This window comes from Eucalyptus grandis, chromosome 3 (assembly GCF_016545825.1).
Source record: "Eucalyptus grandis isolate ANBG69807.140 chromosome 3, ASM1654582v1, whole genome shotgun sequence".
Classification (NCBI taxonomy): Eukaryota; Viridiplantae; Streptophyta; class Magnoliopsida; order Myrtales; family Myrtaceae; genus Eucalyptus; species Eucalyptus grandis.
This window is the reverse complement of record NC_052614.1, coordinates 27,206,264-27,226,559: the sequence shown is the minus strand read 5'-3', so window position 1 is coordinate 27,226,559 and position 20,296 is coordinate 27,206,264. Positions and strand designations below refer to the sequence as shown.

The 20,296-nt window shown below is 40.7% G+C and overlaps 1 protein-coding gene across 1 annotated transcript; it reads right to left on the bottom strand.

Annotated features, from left to right (window-relative positions):
* Positions 1-431: 431 nt before the first annotated feature.
* On the bottom strand, positions 432-2,617 carry LOC104457393 (scarecrow-like protein 32). Its single transcript, XM_010072340.3, is given in 4 exon segments — positions 432-1,572; positions 1,575-1,886; positions 1,889-2,294; positions 2,429-2,617. Coding segments are annotated over 3 exon segments (1,401 nt in total). The 5' UTR covers positions 2,040-2,294; positions 2,429-2,617; the 3' UTR covers positions 432-634.
* Between the last annotated feature and the right edge of the window lie 17,679 nt (positions 2,618-20,296).

Below are 20,296 nucleotides of genomic sequence, written 5' to 3'. Positions count from 1 at the left end.
ATTAATCACGTACTTGTCGACGTAGATTTCAGCCAAAGAAAGGTGAGCTTTGGGACTAAAACACTTCAACATCGACCATATGAAATGGATATATAAGATTCAAGCAACATCAAGCTGATTATAGGACTCAATAGTTGTTATTATTTCACTTCCGAGCATGTTTGAAAACAGCGACCAGAAATCGAAATTCAAGCTCAGCATGTGTTCATCTTAGAGGACACTTCTTAGATTGGAGATGCGCCTCCACGACAACGACGACGAATATCGAGATTTACTCGATTTACAAAATTGGGTTTCTCGTACGTTGACGGGAAGACAACCTCGTTTCTATTCGTCAAAGAAAAAGCACACCAAACAGTTGGTTTTGTCTTCAAGCATTTAATACAGTCGTCATCTAATCACAAACATCTGAACAAGTAGAGAGAGAGAGAGAGAGAGAGAGATGGTCAATATATTTATGATCTGGAACAAACTAAGTATCAGCTAGATGATTCCTCACCTCTCTCTGTCATCCAATTTTGGAAGAAGCTAAAAGGAGTAGCTAATCAACGTAGAGTCTAGTAAATTGATGACGAATGAACTACTTAACAAGCTGCGAAAGAGCACTAAAGCCTAAATCCATAAAAAGAGTTAATCAAGCAGGCAACCATGCAGCGGCAAAAGCTACATTATGTCCCTTCCATGTTAATACAAGATCATCTTCTTCCTTCTTCAATCCCCAGCCCGCTGCATGCTCGTCGAGCATGGCCTTGACTTCCGAGACTGCATCCTCTCCGAATGGGACGGCCCGAAAGTCCGCGTTCCTCATCCGCTGCACCCACCGGCTCTTCGGCTCGAGCCTCTCGATTCTCTGAAGACCCTCTTGCGCGATGATATTTTGTATCTTCCAGTATATGTAAGACTCATACCACTGCCTCTGCTTGCTTCCCCTCGGGAGGAACGTGTCGACCGTGTCGTAAGGAATCCAAAGATAATTGAATGCTGACCGCAATCTCGAGGCGACATTATTCGATGTGAAGTCCGCATCCTCGTCCACTATGATGACAACGTTCGGGTCTAAGCACCGAAGTGCCTTAAGGAGGGTCGACCGAGGAGAATATACCGATGAAGACTCAAAGAGGTAATTAGGGTTTGCTTCGGAATCCGATATTAATGGAACGGTCTCGTCGGGCACAAAGTGAAGCATCATGTGACAATTTATAACCAGTGCTTCCGGTTCACCAACTCCTCCCGAGTACATTAGTTTCTGCATCCTGAGTTGTTCAATCAAGGACGAGAATCCGTCTGCGTAACTCGAAGAAATGACCTGAAATTCCATGTGTATGTTTCGAGACCTTGCGAAACTCACCAACTTGGATCCCAACTCTTCGTACGAAAGGTCAAGCATGGGCGGCGCATCCTCCACAGCGCCGGCAACCGTGAGCTTCACCAATGGGGGCCCTTCCAGACGATTGGCGATTGCATCAATAAGAGTAGGAATCTGCATGCAATGCGTCGTGCTCAAGTCGACTATGTGAACCACCGAATACCCTTCGACTGCTTCGATTATGGTGGCATTCGCTGCGGTGAATCGAACCGATGCCATGGGGTCAGGTCGACGAAATTCGCAAGCTCAATGATGGAGAACTTATGCGTCTCATTGCACAGGTTGTCGTAGTTCTGCGCATTCGCCATGGCCGCCAGCATCTTGCACGTACCGCTTTTGGCGGCCCGAGCAATGAGGGCCCGGAGGAAGCCACACGTGAGCCGCTGATTCGAGTCGCCATCGGCCGGGGCAATGTTGTTGAGGACCCAGAGGATCTGCTGGGCGAGGGTCGCGTCATTGGTCTCGATGGCGTTTGCACAGTGCACTAGCAGCTGCTCCATGCAATTCGCGTCTCCGAGGCTCCCAAGGACTTGGGCATCGGGAAGCCGGGCCAAGGGCGGGTTCGGTGCACTTGGTTCTTGTTCATGGAGAGGCTGGAAAACAATGGTGGTGGTGATTGGTGGAAGGAGGGGGTTTGAGGTTGTGGTGGTGGGATTTCAGTGAATTGCATCATGAGTTGGTGGTCACGCAGAAAGAGAAAGAGAGAGAGATTGAATTTAAGAAATTTTTCTGGAGGAGGGAGCAGAAAGAAAGAAAGAGACTAGACTAACAATGGTACCTTGACATTGGGAAGCGACCCAGAATATGGAAAAGCCTAAGAAAAAAAAGAAAAAAGAAAAAAAACTTGGATTTGAATCAGCTGAGAAATGGACAGTTCATCTTTTCTTTCTGGGTATTTTGGGTTCTTGCAAAGGGGTGGAAAAAAGGACTGATAAGTCAGGAGGGCAGAAAAGAGTCAAGAATCAAAGAGAAACTCAGCTGTTAGTCAAGAATAGGCAAAAGAGACACATCCTTAAAGGGGCAAAAAGAAACATCAGCCTTTTTCAGTTGTGATGCAAATACCTGGTATACATTAAAACAAGGCCAGAACAGCAGCAGCAGCAGCGCCTGCAGGAATTCAACAGACCTTCACCAAAAGGACTCCCTCGTAATAACTGCAAAACCCTGCTCTTAATACTCCTTCCTGCTTCTGTTTATTGTCAGTTAATGAAGTTCATAAGCATCAGAGAGAGAGAGAGAGAGAGAGAGAGAGAGAGAGAGAGAAGGGGGGCTAAGGAGAGAGTTGGATTTTTTTGGTAGCATGTGAAGTAGCCGGCCAAGGAGTTGTCTCTATGCAGGAGTGGGGGGTGGCCTTGGCATGTAGCGGGAGCGAGTGACCGGGGGGCAGTTAAGCTTTGGCTCACTCACGGGCCACCATATCATGAACAAATCATTTTTATGGCAGTTCCCTCCTGATCTCCTCGTTTTGTTTCTTCCTTTTACTTTTCTTTTTCCCTCAGTCCTCCATTTAGTAGATTCTCCCTTTCATCTGTGGGGACAATTTAGCCCAGCATGCCATGACACCCTTTCAACCGATTTTTTTGTATGCTTTTAGTGGGCGTTGCTAGTTATACTAATGCTACCATGTGAAAATCAGTCCATCGAATGACGCGGCGGATTGTAAATACAGTAGATATACGAACAAATGAATTATATTCAGCTGCAAAAATCGAATAGATATGAGTTTACTCAACTTTAGATGGCTCCTTCATTAGAAAATACTGAATTGTAAAACTGTAGCGTCAAATAATTTCAAAAACTCTTCACAAAACCTTCTTGCCATTCAACCGCCAACTCTCCATCGCTGTATATATCTCTTCTCTCACAAGCAATGTTTTGAAAATCGTATAATAGACCAAACCAATGTTTTGAAAATCGTAAAATAACCAATCAAAATGGCTAGCTTTTAACTTAAAGGTCAATTTAAAATAGTTTGTATTTATAGTATAATAACAAACATAACATGTTATAATGTAATCAGATCTGACAAGTATCCGATTGAATTCATTGAACTGGCTAATTCGATCTGACTTTAGATTCACCCCATCTCCCTTGTCTCTTTCTCCCCCTCCTCTCTTCACCTCATTGTAGCTCTCTAATAGGACTCCCTCTCTTCATATAACTTGTGGCTTCGTCGATTGGGCGGTGCCATTAGCTACGATTTGGCAGGATAAAATGAACAACTCCTTGTATCACCTCTCATATCATAATGAATGCCCATATATTTGCGCTGGAGTCCCACTTGTTTGGTCATTCGATTCAATCTTTTTCCGGACCACTTATTTAGCGTGAAAACTGACTAAACATCCGCAGGAAATTCTTAACATAACTGGACAAAACATAAGTCACTTCATCAGTTCCCTACAACTTCATCATTGAGTGATTAAATAGTGGGAAATGGCCATATCTGCCCCCGACTTCCTTCCAATCGGCCAGAAGAAAATGATGGGCATGTGTCGTTTCATGCCAAACCTTTCACCATCTAGTTGAGGCCAAAATCTCCACATCAATCCAAAAGGACAACGGGATTAGTCATTTTCCAAGCCAACGATTATATTGAGCTTCCCTCTCTCTGTCTCTCTTGCTGCTTTTCACCGAAAAGATATTTTTCAAATCGGCACATGCTTCGTATTGTATCCCAATTGAGCAATTATTTCTGCTTCTTAAGCGTATATGTTCCCGCCATTATGTCTCACTTCTACCAAAAAAATAAAAAATAAATTCCCCCATCAACAACCCAAGTCGTATAATGTCCTTCACTTACGATGAATTGATGGATTATCCTTTTATAACACGCTTAGAGACAAACAATTTGCAAAACAAAAGCTAGCATTCAAGTTGCATTTTTGAATGAAGTGTGACAAATCTTGTGGAACAACTTAAGTTTTTCTTTACTGACTATGGAAAATTTTCTAATAAAGTATCTTTTTGTACGGTAAACCGAATGGAACGTTTCAAATTATATATTTATGTCATCCATGGATAGATTAAAGACAATCAGGAAAAAAGCTTATCCATTTGGTCACATTCTCTAGGATGGGTTTTGTCCGGGTATAATAATTTTCGAATGGAAAAAGAAGATCCCATACTTTTCGACATCCACTAAAGATGGAAGCTTTGGTCCCATGTTTCGGTTACTTGAAGGAGCTATCGCATTTAGACGTCTATTGAATTATTACACCGACAACTTTTTACGAGATTTGTTTATGGAAATCTCAATGATTGCATTGTATAAGAACCATGGAAGAAAGAATTAAGAATTTTGAGAAAAGATTTAATAGTTGAATTTTCCACGTGTGTAGAAAGATCCGCTCGCAGAATATGCCCTTTACAATGTTAGAAAGCACCACTTCGTTTCATATTTGTCTATTTCATGGCGACTATACTGGAGTCAAGAACTAATGAATAAGAAAAGGTAAGATTTTGGCTTATTTTGCGAAAAGTGAATGATTTGGAAAATGTATTCCTGAAAATAATTGATTGTATCACTTACAAAAATAGATGAACGAAACATAATTTCATCGACACAAAAAGTTTAGATATAAATTGGTTTCAAAAATGAAAACATTTTTCATTGATTGATTATTTCATTTTTAGGAAAATATTTTTTATATCATTCATTTTCTGCTAAATAAAGGTAATCTTTATGAGAAACTGCTCTGTTTTTTCCTGACTTAGTAAAGACGGAAACAAAACGCCTAACACAAGTGCTGCTTTAAGAAGTACGGTTTTTCAGGCACGCACAAAATATTGATAGATGGTTAGTTTGAAATTGAGGTAGATGATGCCATATGGAGCTTATCTATAAGCTCGTAATATATAGTTTTCTTTAGGATTTTTCTTGGCACTTTTACGTGGGCAACATTTTCCTTCTTCCTTGATTGGAGAAAACCCTCTCTCCAGTCAGTCCTCTGATGGGTGGGGTTACGAGCACGAACATCCTCCTTACTTAAGATTCAATTAATGACTTGCATGGTAACATTTTTGTTTATTGGTTTTTTTTATTCTTTTATTCTTCGGAATATAAAAAAACATAAATCTATTTGATAACGTCAGTTAATTTTTTTATTCCCAGAATAAAAAAATCAGGGAATAGATTTGGAATGAAAACAAGAAATAGAAAAAAAAAAAGTGGCTTATTGTTCCCGAAAATAACTTCTAGAAATAATTTTTCTTTCTTTTTCTTTTCTTTTCTTCTTCTTCCTCTTCTAATCGGCTAGTGGAAACTCGTCGCCCACCGCTAGTTGCCAACCTTTGCCTCTTGCTCCACCAGTTGTAGGCTGCTAGGGGCAGCTAGAGGAGGAGAAAAAGAGAGGAAAAAAGAAAAGAAAAAGAAAATAGAAAAATAGAAAAAGTATTAAAATTAAAAAAAAATTCTATGGCATAAAAAAATTTGTGGGTTGTAACAATTATTCCCAGAATATAAATTATGTATAGTTACTAAACGCATTGTTTCATTTAGAAATTATTCCGAGGAATAGAAAAAAAAAAATTACGAAAAGAAATCTGTTCCCCAAAACAAAATGTTACCAAACATATCCTAAGTTTCCAATCAGGGGACATTCACAACTTGTAATGTACCAATCAGAGGCATGATTGGAGGAAGTTTGCTCCAATAAGAGATTGAGAAAACATAAGCCTTCATTTGTAAAGCGGTCAAGTGGCATCTAGGACAACTTTCACGCATTCAAACCGATCTATCTCTCCAAAAACTTTTAACTCCATGTTACCACATGAATCCAGTGTATCCAAAAAAATTTCAGTACTATGCCGCAAGCTGCAGCACACGTGAACTCTCTCTCTCTCTCTCTCTCTCTCTAGATGAGAAAAATTGATTTGTTCACATCCATCCGTAAACATAGGACCTTATCCGATGACGAGTCTCTGGATATTCCTTGTGTCTGGGTCCTCGATATGGCACTACATATTAGGAAAGGACCCATTAGCATGTTGAAGGCAAACACGTGATGGCACCTCTTTGGTTCCCTCACGTAAAACGACCGAACCCTGCTTCCCTTCTCCGGCAAATAGCGTACACCTGCCCCAGCAAAATTGACCACTCGACCGCGCCACCTGTTTCATGGGGTCCCAATTATGCGTCTCGATCTCGTTTCGGCATTGCTTGCCCTCAATCATCCATGCGCTAGATATCTCTTGCAGAATTCACACCCTAAAAGAAATAATACGAGATATTGTTGATGTTTTATAAGTTGAAAATCGTATTTAAGGTAACCCTAAAAAAGATCACGCAAGAAGTATTCAAATGGAAATGCCCATCTTTTTGTAATGAAAAAGAAGTGATTACTAAAAGATTATATATGACTTATTACACCGCGATGACCCGACATTAAAGTTCTAAAAGAGTAATATTCACAATATATGCAAAAAGTTATTAGATTACATTTTCCTAAAGTTTCTCGATTAGGTTTCATTTTCTTCCTCAAACTAGAACAAGTTAGTTCCTTGGACCCATAATAGAGCAATGGAAGAAAAGAGCGCAAGACTCATATATATCTCCCGTGGGCAATTTTTAAAGGATATGCTTAAATCAGTCCACCTCCTGATACAATGAATAATCACTTAGAACTAACTTGGGTATTAGAAAGGCAGGTTTGCGAAATTTGTTTGCGTAACCCCCACAGGGTTGGTCAATAGCAAGTGTGTTCGTCTTCCTTGTTGATGGTTCAAATTGCAATCACCTTACTAATGCAATATTTTAGAGCCACCCCGTGAGTATGGCCAAGTTATGCTCCGATAATTAGTCACAAGGCAAGGAATACTGCAACTTTCAGGGATTAGTAGAGTACTTAAGGAGTTCGACACGGTCCTTGTTAGAGAAAAGAGAAAAGGATGATGGTACGTCGAGATTTATCAATTACCATATAGACTTGTGATGTTGAATAGAATTGTTATAGATCCGATTGCCTTGTATGTAGTATATTAAAATGAATTTTGCTAATAATCTCCCCGATAATTATTATAGGTCAGACATCCAACTAGTCACCTGCAGAACAAAGCACCCAAACAGACACCAAAAGTTGTACCATGTTGTTTTTTTGCCGCAGGTCGATTCATGTTACAAACTTTCACCAAGTCAAATTAGACCTCCTGCGTAGAAAAGCTGCTTCACTCTTCCCCCAACCCATAAACTATTATTTCCCACATTTTACCCCCAAAAATAAATTTCTCTCTTTTCAAAAGAACGATTTTAGAAGAGCATAAGAAGAATCCGTGGGCAACATAAAAGGAGAGCCACATAAGTCCAAAAATTAGGGCATCGAAAGGCTATAAAAATAATTAAGTTTTGAGAGGTTTGAGGAGGGCATTATTCCAGAGATTGTGATACAACAGCTAGAGGACATACTGGCTAGCGCAACAGAGTTCACCCAGCCCGCATTGGAATTGCTCAAAAAGGGAATTCCCTTGCATCCATGCTCCTTGGCCTTTCTTCCATTAAGACAGCAAGTGGAACAAAAAGGTGCTACCATGAAAGCAAGGAATGTATCCCATGTGGCTCAGATACCCTCGTCGAATATAAAATCGCACTGCCATTGGGGTTTTGTACTTTACTGATTAATTGCTTAATGAGCACACTGGCATTTGCGCTTTATTTATTTGGGGGAAGAAGCACAATTATGCCCGAACGTATGGAAGCCAAACATATACGGACAAGGACTCTGATTGACGTTCGGCTAGGAGAAAAACGACAAGTTCCCTTTGCATCATGCGTGATGAGTTTGCGCTGTTTAGGCCAAAACGCCAATTCAATCATTGCTAGGGCCTGTTTTCTCCCCCTTTACGGGTGGCGGACTTAAAAAAAGATGAGAGCTTGTATAGTTGCTAAGTCACGTCACATTAGGGTTTCGTTTTTGGGCACTAGTATATAGTGCTCTGAGAATGCAGCTTGTAGACATGTTGATGGGATTGATCGGAGATGGGGACAGCACTGATGAGTGGTTTTTCCTTTGGCGAAGCACTGAATTTTCACATTTAATGCAGGTGTTCACGTGTCGTTAGTTTAGATTGATTGTGGCGAATAGGAGAATACGAGACGCTAGGAGCTAAAGGGACAAGCTTCGCGCAGATTACAACTATGCTCGTCCAGTTAGCTGCTGCTCGAGTGTAAGTTTGGTTTTGATATGTTCAGGCATCATCTCCCAGGCTCATTCATAATTTATTCGAGTAACTTGTTGGCCTTGTTCTCACCTAATAGAATAACGGTTTCAATAGCATAATTTCATCATTTACTAAAACCTTATTTACCTTTTACTTTGAACATCCCTATTTGAACTCAGCACATATCGTGGATTGTCTAATTTTGATTGATTTTGATGATACAATTAACTCAAGTTGAACTTGGCTATATTGAGTACTAAATGAAGTCAAGTAGAGAGTTAAACGGAGTTAGATAAGATATATATATCATGACCTCACCACCACTAGGAGTGACGGTCTAATCTCAAGCGACCCAAATTCAGGATTGCCTGAAGCCCGTGTCATTTGATCTAGACTTGCAACCTTTCCACCAAAATCAGGGGCATAGATCCAAGGCTAGAGAGAGAGAGAGGCTTGGTTGTGCAAGCGGCAATGTCGTGGGGCTCGTATTGAGGCAGGGTGGGGCAAATGCTTCTCCTTAAACTCCTGAAAAAGACATTATATCAATTAGATTAAAAAAGTCTATCTTCCGAAAGTTAGATTTAATTTCTTCTCACAAATATTTATTTGTAAACATATTATACCTTAATGAATTAGCATGACTTGGGAGGGACAGCATTCGGTGTGGATCAGAAAAAATAGGACTCGTAATTTTTAAGACACGACTCTAATATAATCCCAATCCTTGATATACGCCCATATATTTGAATTCATTTGAACAATGGTCCCATTGTTTATGTTCTTTTTTTAACATTTGACCAAACATTGACTATTGATTCTCCCTCGCTAGCCACCCAGTGGATGCGATTTCGGTTGCATCGAAAAGAATTTCATCCCTACTTTGGTAAAATGCGCTGACTTATTCTCTGGATCTTAGTCGCTTCGTGAGACGTAATGAACAGCTACAAAATACTCCATTTGCTAACCTAAGACCGGCGGAAAAGGCCATGGGCTTGATACTGACGAAAAGGCCATGGGCTTAGCTTGCTTCTAGGCGGATGGGGACATGCGAGTCAATTGCATTTCGAACTTGTTCTTGCTATCTTACTTTAATATCCGCAGCCACGCACTGGACGTTGATAGAGTTTGTGAAATAATTTATTTTGAAGACTGGTAACAGTCCCCAGCTAATCACTCCTTTTAGGAGCTTTTCTACGTAGAATCGGTTGGGTCCTTTCATTGCCGCATAATGCATCGCCAATTAAAAACCTTAGAATTAAGTGCCACGCGTAAATCACGATATGCCATCCAAATACACCTGTTGAATTTGTTTGCTAAATGGTGAGAGGTCCTGCATATCTAGTCCGAGTCTAGGTTTCTACTTCGACCAACAATTACAAGAACGTCAATACTTAAGTATGGAGTCTTCGACCTCCCAAATCCAACATTAGATGAAATAGATTCTTAATTGATATGTATCCTAAATAGTTGCTATCTAAACGATTCACTTGGGAGGCTTTAGGCGAAATGGGTCGAATTGTTAAACATATCGGATGTATGCAAAGCTTAAAAAATGAAATATCTGATTTTCTCAAGTCACCCATGAATTTTAACAATGCATAAATTTCATTTATACTTTATTATTAACCAGAAGGACCACATTACTAACGGAAGGACCACATTACTAAGTTATTGGGAAAATCATCAAAAAAAGTCCTACAATTATTGTATTTGTACCCATTCAATTATAAATCTTTCAATTAAGCCAATTAATCATAAACATTTTCAAGTTTTGCCGATAAAGTTCTTCTGATCAATTTTAGCCAAAAATCATTGGCGTTTATAGAGCTCAACATGAATAGAATGGTGGCAGCAGAGAGGGAGGGGGGTAAATTGTGTGATCACTCATACCCGTATTGAGAAATTAGTACATGAGTATAATATATGTACTAAGTCCATCAGTTTTGTCTGTCCTTGCAGCAGATGGTCACATGCCCAACCCTTAGCTTTCTTTTGCTTGACTCGTGCAAGTTTGGAATTTGCTCGTGATCCTCGCAAAATGGTCAAGGACACAAATGGCATGTCGATTTCCACAGGCAAGATGGTACGACTTCTATCATCTCCACGAAGCGAGCATCTTCTTGTCACAAAAAGAAAACAAACACAACACTTTGGGAACTTAGAACAGAGAACGTGATTTTGAATGTTTTCCCTGTCGACGACTTTAGGTACAATGTAATCCCACTAGATTCTCATTCTTTGCATTATTTCTTACCAGTCCCCCAGGAAAAAAAAATGGACATATGTACAAGTGGTTGCGAGAATGTTTTATTTCCAAGGCTGACAAGCTTTGATCGATGAAGTAATTTTATATTTATTTTCTATGCAATCCTTTGTCACCATCCGCATTTGAAGTGTGGAAGTGGGGAAATCTGTAAAAAGAAATACGATTTCTATATATTTTAATAGAAGAAAGATGCAAAAACTTGCATCGGTTTTTACCCTATGACCCAAAAATATACCTCTACTTACATACCTCGACCCCAACTAAAATGACAATTCGTTTCGAGCTAATTACATTTTACTTTAAATGTATTCGTCGGAAATAACTTTCTTTATTTATAGATACGTCGATGCGTGCATATATTTCAAATAATCAAAGATAAATTTGACCATCCAGATATAATAAAATTCCACGATCAAGAACGTGCATGAAGCTAGCACAACTTACAACCCCGGCTTCACCATCGAAGATTTCTAGCTGCCGCGGACGTCCGACGAGGACGGCGAAGAACTGCAGCATTGGCCCAAACGTATTGGGCTTTTAATAGAATTTAATGTATCTTAGCAAACGAAAAAAATTGATTTTCTCATTAGTTGGAAAGCTAGACCCGGTCCAGAACGTGGCCCAATAGCCTCGTGGGCTGGTCCAACCAACTTATGCTGGAGAGCAAAGGCACGGCCTTTGGATGAATTCGGTTTCACGTACAAGGCCCATCTGACTTGAGAAAACCGGATTTGAATTTTCAGAGTATGATTAGTCTTTTAGGCCCTGCATGGTAAAAATGTTTCTGTTCCCAGGAACACAAATTTTTGTTTTTTTGTTCATGTGAACAAAAAGGAACAAAACGCGTTTGTTTGCGTTTTTTGTTCCAAAATTGATTTTTTGTTAAAACACATCCAACTAAACAAAGTTTTTCTTTCTTGAACAAAATTTAGGAACACTTTTTCTCTCTTTCCATTTTCTTCTCTCTTTTTTCTTCTTCTTTTCTTCTTCTTTTTTTCTTTCTTTTTTCTTTAGCGGTCGCTAGCCTCGGCCATGGCTGGCGGCCGTGATCTAGGGCCTGACCTCGCCGGGCGTTGCCGGCCCACGCGAGGCCGAAGTCGCTAGCCCCTAGCAAGGGTCGGCCTTGCCTTGGCCGGGCGAGCTCGGCGTCGTCGGATCTCGGGCGAGCTCGAGCTCGCCCAACCAAGGCGGCCGAGCCTCGCCCGGCCTACGGCGAGGCTCGGCCTCGCCGGGGCCAACGAGCCTCGCCGTGGCTGGGCGAGGCCGCCCCTCGTCGGCCGATCGCCGGCCATGGCCGAGGCACTGACCGGCCAAAAGAAGAAGAAAAAAAAAGAAAAAAATAAGAAAAATAAGAAAGAAAATAGAAAAAATAAAATAAAAATATTAAAAATTATACAAATTTACTAAACGTGTTTATATTCTTTTTATATTTTTGGAACAGATTTACCAAATGCGTTTTTTTGTTCAAAAATTATTCCCTGAAGCAGAAATACTTTTTTCTATTTATGTTCTCAGAAACAATTTTTAAATAGAAATATTATCAAACGCACCATTATTTTCTTACGAACTTATCTGGTCAAAGCACGGTAAAATTTCTCTTTATGAAGAAAAGGAGCTATACTCCATCAAAATTGCAAAACGAAGCTTTTCGCTGTTGGTCTTTCAAACCACCTCATCTTTGATTTTTCAAGTTGAAAACATCGAAAAAAAACTACAAATGCCTTCGACATAGACTCTAAACGAGCTTTCTGGATGGCTCTTTTGGGCCTCGTAACTCCACTAAGATTTCACTCACGACTCTAGTAAGTCCATCGAAATGGAGATCATACCTATTCAAGTTGGCTTTCTTTTTCCAAATTATTCGGAGATTTCAACATCCTGTAATGTTAATTACACTAGAACTGAATGTTTCAATTAGAGATATTACTGTTCGGGGAACGGCCCTGCTTGCATGCATGAAGTTAACTGATTATTGGGAGAAGAAATTGGGTAGTTCTAATCTTACATGATAAAAGTGGATCAATTGAAAAAGTCATAGGACATATGTGCCAATAATGTCTTCTTGTTTTTCTTTCTATTTTCTCCTAGGGTAGTTTTAAGTCCAAAAAGTAAGACTAAGCTCACTTTTCCAGTTATATATTAGATTATTGACTAAAGTTTCTTTTGGAAGACAAATGACCAGAACTAGTAGAAAGGAGATGATTCGAGTAGTCGAACCCGGTGCCGTTAGCCAAGAGATTCAAGGGTGTGATTTAAGTGGGTGACTAGAGATAATTTTAATTTCAACACGCAAGTAATTTCCATTTCAATCCATTTACTAGAGTTTTTGCCAATGTTTGGTAGTATTTATGGGACCTCGAATAAGTTGACAGAAGGCAGGATTTCTCTGAGAGAGAGATCATCTTAGGTAGGTAAATCTCCGACTCATGAAATACCATGTTTATCTTATAGAACAGGCAAGATGCGATTCAAGCATTCCGAATAGGCAGCTCAGCACTTTATAACATGAGAAATCAAACTTCTACAGTGCTCCTAATCCATGTCGGTTCCGTGATCGCCTATTCAACTCCGTACCATTGAAATCCCCAAAAAATGAGACGCGAGAGATAGGGAAACGAGCTCCGCCGCTGGGCTCCGACACAGATTTCCAGTACTCGGTCGGAACGCAGGGGGGCGGCTGCCGTGGGGAGATGTTTGGCGACCGAACCGAAGGACGCGAGTTTTACGCGCGGGATGCATTGCATCTCGTGTCGTGGTGCCGGGGTGGGACAAAGTCACGTGGCGTACGAGAACATTCTGTGGGCTGGAAGATGGGTGGGGAAGTGGGAAGCGGGGTGATCGAAGTCAAGCATATCAGGCGCGGGAGATTCCGCCCCCCGCGCTCCGCCGATCCGGGGCGGCGCCCTCTTCAAGCGGATCCGCCGCGCCTTCCCCCACACTGTGTTGGCCCACCTCAGCTGTCTGAAGATAGACATGCCCTGAATGAGGTTAGCTTGGAGCAACTCATTTGAAAGAGGATTGATCTAATTATTAAGTGCACACCACTTGCACTTAAGATATTTGTCGACTGATTTTAAGACTAAATCACAACTCGTGTTGAGCATGTCAGATGATCTACTTACACGATTTGTGTCAATAAGTAGGTTGTGCCTATCCTGTCGTGTGATAACTCCAATTTTCTCTTTTATGTTTTCACTTTCATTTCATTTTGTGGCTTAGTAAACTCTATCGAGTATGGTAATTTCAATATGTGCCCATTTGAAATAATAGCGAAGCATGCGTGTATGTCTTATAAGTATTGGCCTTACCGAACGTGCAAGTACGGTGATTGAAATTAATGGTTTTCCACCGACTATCAGGCAACCCTTTGTGATCAAAACGAACGTATTGTGAGCATAAAGCTGCCATGCATTTGACCTTTTTTGGTTCTTCCTCTTTCTGGTCGACTGCAGCATGCATGAACTCGGTTCACGGGTCTCGTGGACATCCTCTGTACAGGATGTCGCATTCGGGCCCAGCTGCTTTTGGGCTTGAACAGACTTAAAAATCCTATTATTGCCCCAATTCACATGATTTTCTTTTATATATTATTACGTTCGGGAGACATAACTTTGAGCTATCATCATGTGCACGGGAAAATTAAAGTCGACTATTGTGATTTTCCCTACAAGTATTCAAAAACATGTTACAAGCTAGCAATCGCAATTCGGGAACATGAAGCAGCCATTGAGAAGGGTTCTTTTAGGCTAACGCAGTATTGAATGACCCTTAGAGCCTATGATTTTCAAAGTAATAAGGCAAGCCAGGCAAGAGGCAAGCGGCAAACAACGAGCAGGAGCAAGACGCGCATTGAGTGTCACTTACAAAGAGGGTTTCTAAACTTCTAATTAGGGCTTTATTCTTTCAGATTTAATTGGCAAAGATCAAAAAGAAAAGAGGACAGAACATAATGCTGAAGGAAGAGGACTCGTTGATGCCATTAACGTTAAGTTAGGGTTATAGACTTTAGAATAGATAAAGGAATATTATATGTAACATATTAAATATAATATATATATATATATTGTATATTATATATAGTATATATAATATACAATATCTATGAGGTTGGTCCGGGTTGGTCCGGGTTGGACATATATACGAGTGGCTGCAAGAATGTTTTATTTCCAAGGCTGACGACTTGTGATTGATGAAGTAATTTTCTATTTGTTTTTCTATGCAATCCTTTGTCACCATCCGCATTTGAACTGTGGAAGTGGGGGAAATTTGTTAAAAGAAAAAAAAATTCTATATATATTAATAAAAGAAAGATGCAAAAACTTGCATCGGTTTTTGCCCTATGACCCAAAATATGCCTCTAATTTCAAAATTACAACTCACATACCCCGACTACAGCTGGGTTAGGCACATTTCATTTTAAATGTACACGTCAGGAATAACTTTCTTTGTTTATCAGATTGTTGATGCGTGCATGTGTTTCAGATAATCGAAGATAAATTTGACCATCTAGATAAAATAAAGTTCCACGATCAAGAACGTGCATGAGGCTCGCACAACTTACAACCTCGGCTTCACCATCGAAGAATTCCAGCTGCGGCGATGTCCGACCAGGACGACGAAGGACTGAATCACTGACCCAAACGTATTGGGCTTTTAATAGAATTTATTGTATCTTAGCAAAATGAAAAATTGATTTTCTCATTAGTAGGAAAGCTAGACCCGGTCCAGAACGTGGCCCAATAGCCTCGTGGGCTAGTCCAACCAACTTTGCTGGAGAGCAAAGGCACGGCCTTTGGATGAATTCGGTTTCACGTAAAAGGCCCATCTGATTTGGAGAAAACCGGTTTGAATTTTCAGAGTATGATTAGTCTTTTATTTTCTTACGAACTTATCTCGTCAAAGCACATTAAAATTTCTCTTTATGAAGAAAAGGAGCTATATCCCATCAAAATTGCAAAACGAAGCTTGTCTCTGTTGGTCTTTCAAACCGCCTCATCTTTGATTTTTTGAGTCGAAAACATCGAAAACAACTACAAATGCCTTCGACATAGACTCTAAATCAGCTTTCTGGATAGCTCTTATGGGCCTCGTAACTCCACTAAGATTTCACCTACGACTCCTAATAAGTCCATCGAATCAAGATCATACCTATTCAAGTCAACGTTCATGAAATCCCTTTTTCCTCCAAATTATTTGAAAATCTCAACATCCTGTGATGTTAATTACGGTAGAATGAATGTTTTGTTTAGAGATACTACTACTCATGGAAAGCACTGCATGCATGCGTGAGATTAAGTGATTATTGGGAGAAGAAATTGGGTAGTTCTATGTTACACGAGAAAAGTGGAAAGATTGAAAAGGTCATAGGAGATATGTGCTAATATGATCTTCTTTTTCTTTCTATTTCCTCCTAGGGTAGCTTTTGAAAGTCCAAAAGGTAAGATTGAACTCACTTTTCTAGTTATATATTAGATGATTGGCTAAACTTACTTTCAGAAGAAACAGAATTAGAACTAGTAGAAAGGAGATGATATGAGTAGTCGAACCCGGTGTGATTAGCTAAGAGACTCAAGGGTGTGGTTTAAGCGGGTGACTCGAGATAATTTAAATTTCAGCATGCAAGCCATTTCAATTTCAATCCACTTACTAGAGTTTTTGCCAACGTTAAATAGTATTTACTGGACCTCGAATAAGAGAGGGGGAGGGGGAGGGGGAGGGGGAAGGATCATCGTAAGTAGGTAAATGCCGGTTCACGAAATACCATGTTAATCTTATAAAACAGGTAAGGCACGAGTCAAGCATTCCCAATAGGTGGCTTAGGGGAGGGAGGGAGGGAGGGGGGGAAGGATCATCGTAAGTAGGTAAATTCGGTTCATGAAATACCATATTAATCTTATAAAACAGGTAAGGCACGAGTCGAGCATTCCCAATAGGCGGCTTAGCACTTTGCAACTTGAGAAATCAAACTTGTACAGCGTGCCTAATCCATGTTGGTTCCGTGATCAGCCATTCAACTCCGTACCATCGAAATGCCCAAAAAATGAGACGCGAGAGATTGGGAAACGAGCTCCGACGCAGATTTCCAGGACTCGGTCGGATCGCAGGGCGGCTGCCGTGTGGGCATGTTTGGCAACTAGCCGAAGGACGCGAGTTTACGCGCACGATGCAATGCATCTCGTACCGCGGTGCCGTGGTGGGACAAAGTCACGTGGCGTGCGAGAACATTCTGTGGGCTGCAAGATGGGCGGGGAAGTGGGAAGTGGGGGTGGTGGGTGGTCGAAGTCAACTATATCAGGCGCAGGAGAATCTGCCCCCCATGCTCCGCCGATCCAGGGCGGCGCCCTCTTCACGTGGATCCGCCGTGCCCTTCCCCCACACCTTGTCGGCCCACCTCGGCTGTTGAAGATAGACATGCTCCGAACGAGATCAGCTCGGAGCAATTCGTCTGAAAAGCATCGATCTTGCTTTTGCCTTGGTCCCATTGGTGGCAATGTTGAACACATCCTCTCTCTCTCTCTCTCTCTCTCTTTCTAACTATTTTACTTTTTTTTTCTTTTATATTTTTCTCAATGATGACCCTCCTTTTCATTTTCAAAGGAAGTTGCTCGTGAAAGAAGAGAAATACTTATTCCCATCTTGTATTTCCAAAGATATAACTCAACGAATTAGGGTTTTGTGTTAGCATTTAACGGGACTTACAAATTGAAAACTACCCAAGGTGGGGATAGCATTGCCCGATTTGTGTGGGTAAGCAATACTCGCACTCTTGATACAAGTTGATTGATGTTAACACTAAACCAGTCTGTATTGAGCACATTAGATGATATACTCGCATCTTAAATGTATCGATTCGCGTCAATGGGTCAATTGTGCCTATTGTGCCGTAGGATGACTCCAATTTCCTCTCCGTATGTTTTCACTTTCGTTTCGCTTCGTAGCTAAGTAAGCTCTATCGAATATGGTGATTTCAATGCTTGTCCTTTTGAAACAGTAGTGAAGCCCACGCGTCCGTTTTATAAATATTGACCTTAGAGAACGTACAAATACGATGATTTTAATTTTTCCACCGACTATCGAGCAACCTTTTGAGTTCAAAACAGATATATTGCCAAGCATAAAGCTGCCATGCATTTTACTTTTTCGGTTCTTCCTCTTTTCTGGTCGACTGCAGCATGCGTGAGCTCGGTTCTCGGGTCTCGTAAACACCATCTGTACATGATGTTGCATTGGAGCCCAGCTGCTTTTGGGCTTGAACAGACTTAAAAATCCTCTCGTTGACCCCATTGACATGATTTTCTATATATATTACATTCGGTTCATGACATAACTTTGAGCAATCATCTTGCGTGCAGGGATAATTAAAGTCGGCCATTGTGGTTTCCCTACAAGTATTCAAAAACATGTTATGAGCTAGCAACCGCAATTTGGAACATAAAACTCTGTCCAGACTATCATTCTATCTACCGAAGTTAGCACCTATCCTGTTCATGACCTGGCAGCCATTGTACCCGAACCACGAAACCCTTGGATACCATGAGACTGTACCACCAGATCTCTCGAGATCGTAGGGGGCTCCGCTTGCTTACCCGACGACAAAGGAATCGATCGCCATCGACCATTCCACTCTCGACCCAACCATGCATTGATGGTGGGGCGTCGCTGCGACCATAATTGATACTCAAAAGGGAAGTACCGACGTGGTCCATCAGCACATGCATCCGAAATGGAAGCTCATGAGCTACGCTGGGCTGGAAAACCTCTTCTTTTCTTGGCCTCCTCATTTATTTTGGCCCCCTCATTTATTGAGTGGTCCCTGCAGATCCAGGCCTTGAGGAGGACAGATCTCGAACGTTGAAGACGAGGTTGGAAGCGAATCTGGGAGAGAATAAGCAAGAAACAGACACGACGGGGACGTTCGAAATATGCACTAAACTGGGAAGGCACGGCCCTTCAAACTCGGGAATACGAGGTGCGTCCGAACGAGCTTGCCCGACAAATCGAGGGTAAAACAATTAAGATCTTGCGCCGCGTCTTGATAAATGTGAGGCCTCGTGTTCAATCTCCTCGGCACAAGGAGTTGGGGCTAGGCCGACGAGGAAATGGTTCCATACGGATTGCTTAATATCGTCCGGATGGCTCGCCGAGTTGAGTTTAGTCTGGTCGCCAAAACTGGCTCAAGGAAATCATGTTTACATAGTAATAGGTCTAGTTTTTAAGTGGTGTGGAAATTTCCATGACCTTATAAAGTATATCGAGAAACTAGATATTTTATTAGTGGGCGAAACATTACATGTTTTGATTAGGCTCATCCCGTTCCCATGCCATGTTTTGAAAATGTTGGACACTTAAAACCCACATAATGCAATCCGTAAAAATGACACGAAAGAATATATTATTTTGCAGACACACCCTTAGGATGCGTTTGTCTAAGTGAAAAAGAGTTTTCCATAAATTAATTTTATGGACTTTCCATGTGTTTTGATTAGCTGAAAATGAGCAATTAATGAAAAATCATTTATGATCAAAGAAATATGCACGGCAAAGTTAGAAAAATGAATTCTCTAACCTTGGGGTGTAGTTAATACTCCCCTATCGACAAGAAGGCACAAAAGGTCCGGGAGCTACCCCGACAAGAGTTGCAAGGGCGCTCGCTAGAAGACTTTTATAATTTGAGCCCATATTTTACCAAAGTTTGAGCTTGAATGCATAAATAACCATTGTGTGTATCTCTTTCTCTTGTAATTAAAAATTGTAATAGAGATGTGCGATGTGTTAATTATAATGGAATTTTCTGTTGGATGTACCCCTAGTTTAAGGGTGAACCAAGATAAACTTTATGTCTCAATTTCTCTTTCTCCCCTTTACTCTATATTTCGTTGTGTTTGTGAGCAAATCCTAACAACAAGGAGAAAACATTTTCCTAGAAAATGATTTCTTGGAAAACCTTTTTTCATGAAATTTCTCCCATTTGTTTTATTAAAAAAAAAAACTTTTATATTGAAGGAAATGGGTTTACCCAAAATTTATTTTCAAGAGAAGCGATTGATTTTCCCTTGTTTGGTTGGGAGAATGAAAATGAAAAGGAAGTACGTTTCCGGCGTTTGAAAAATTTATGAAGAATCTACAAGAAGGAAAAAAGTCCAATTGTAGCATCTCTTTGGGAAAATGACTTCCTTTCCCTTAGAGGTGAATTCATTCTCCAAAGTTTTAGCTGCCAATTTTGATCTATAGAAAACACTTTCCATTGACAGATTCATTCTCTGGCATCCAAATACTTAAAAGTCTGACAACACTTTCCTGCAAGTGGTTTACATCAAACAAATGCACCCTCATTGTAATCCCATACCATGGGTAAGCATAGAAAAGAAAATAGCATGGGATCTTGTAAAGGTAAAGTGAGAGACTCTATTAGTGATGATCAACATGGTCCGGCTATTTCGGCCTCAAGATAGGAAACACATCAAGAAACATTTTAAATGTTTAAAAAATTCTTCAAGTGATATATCTTC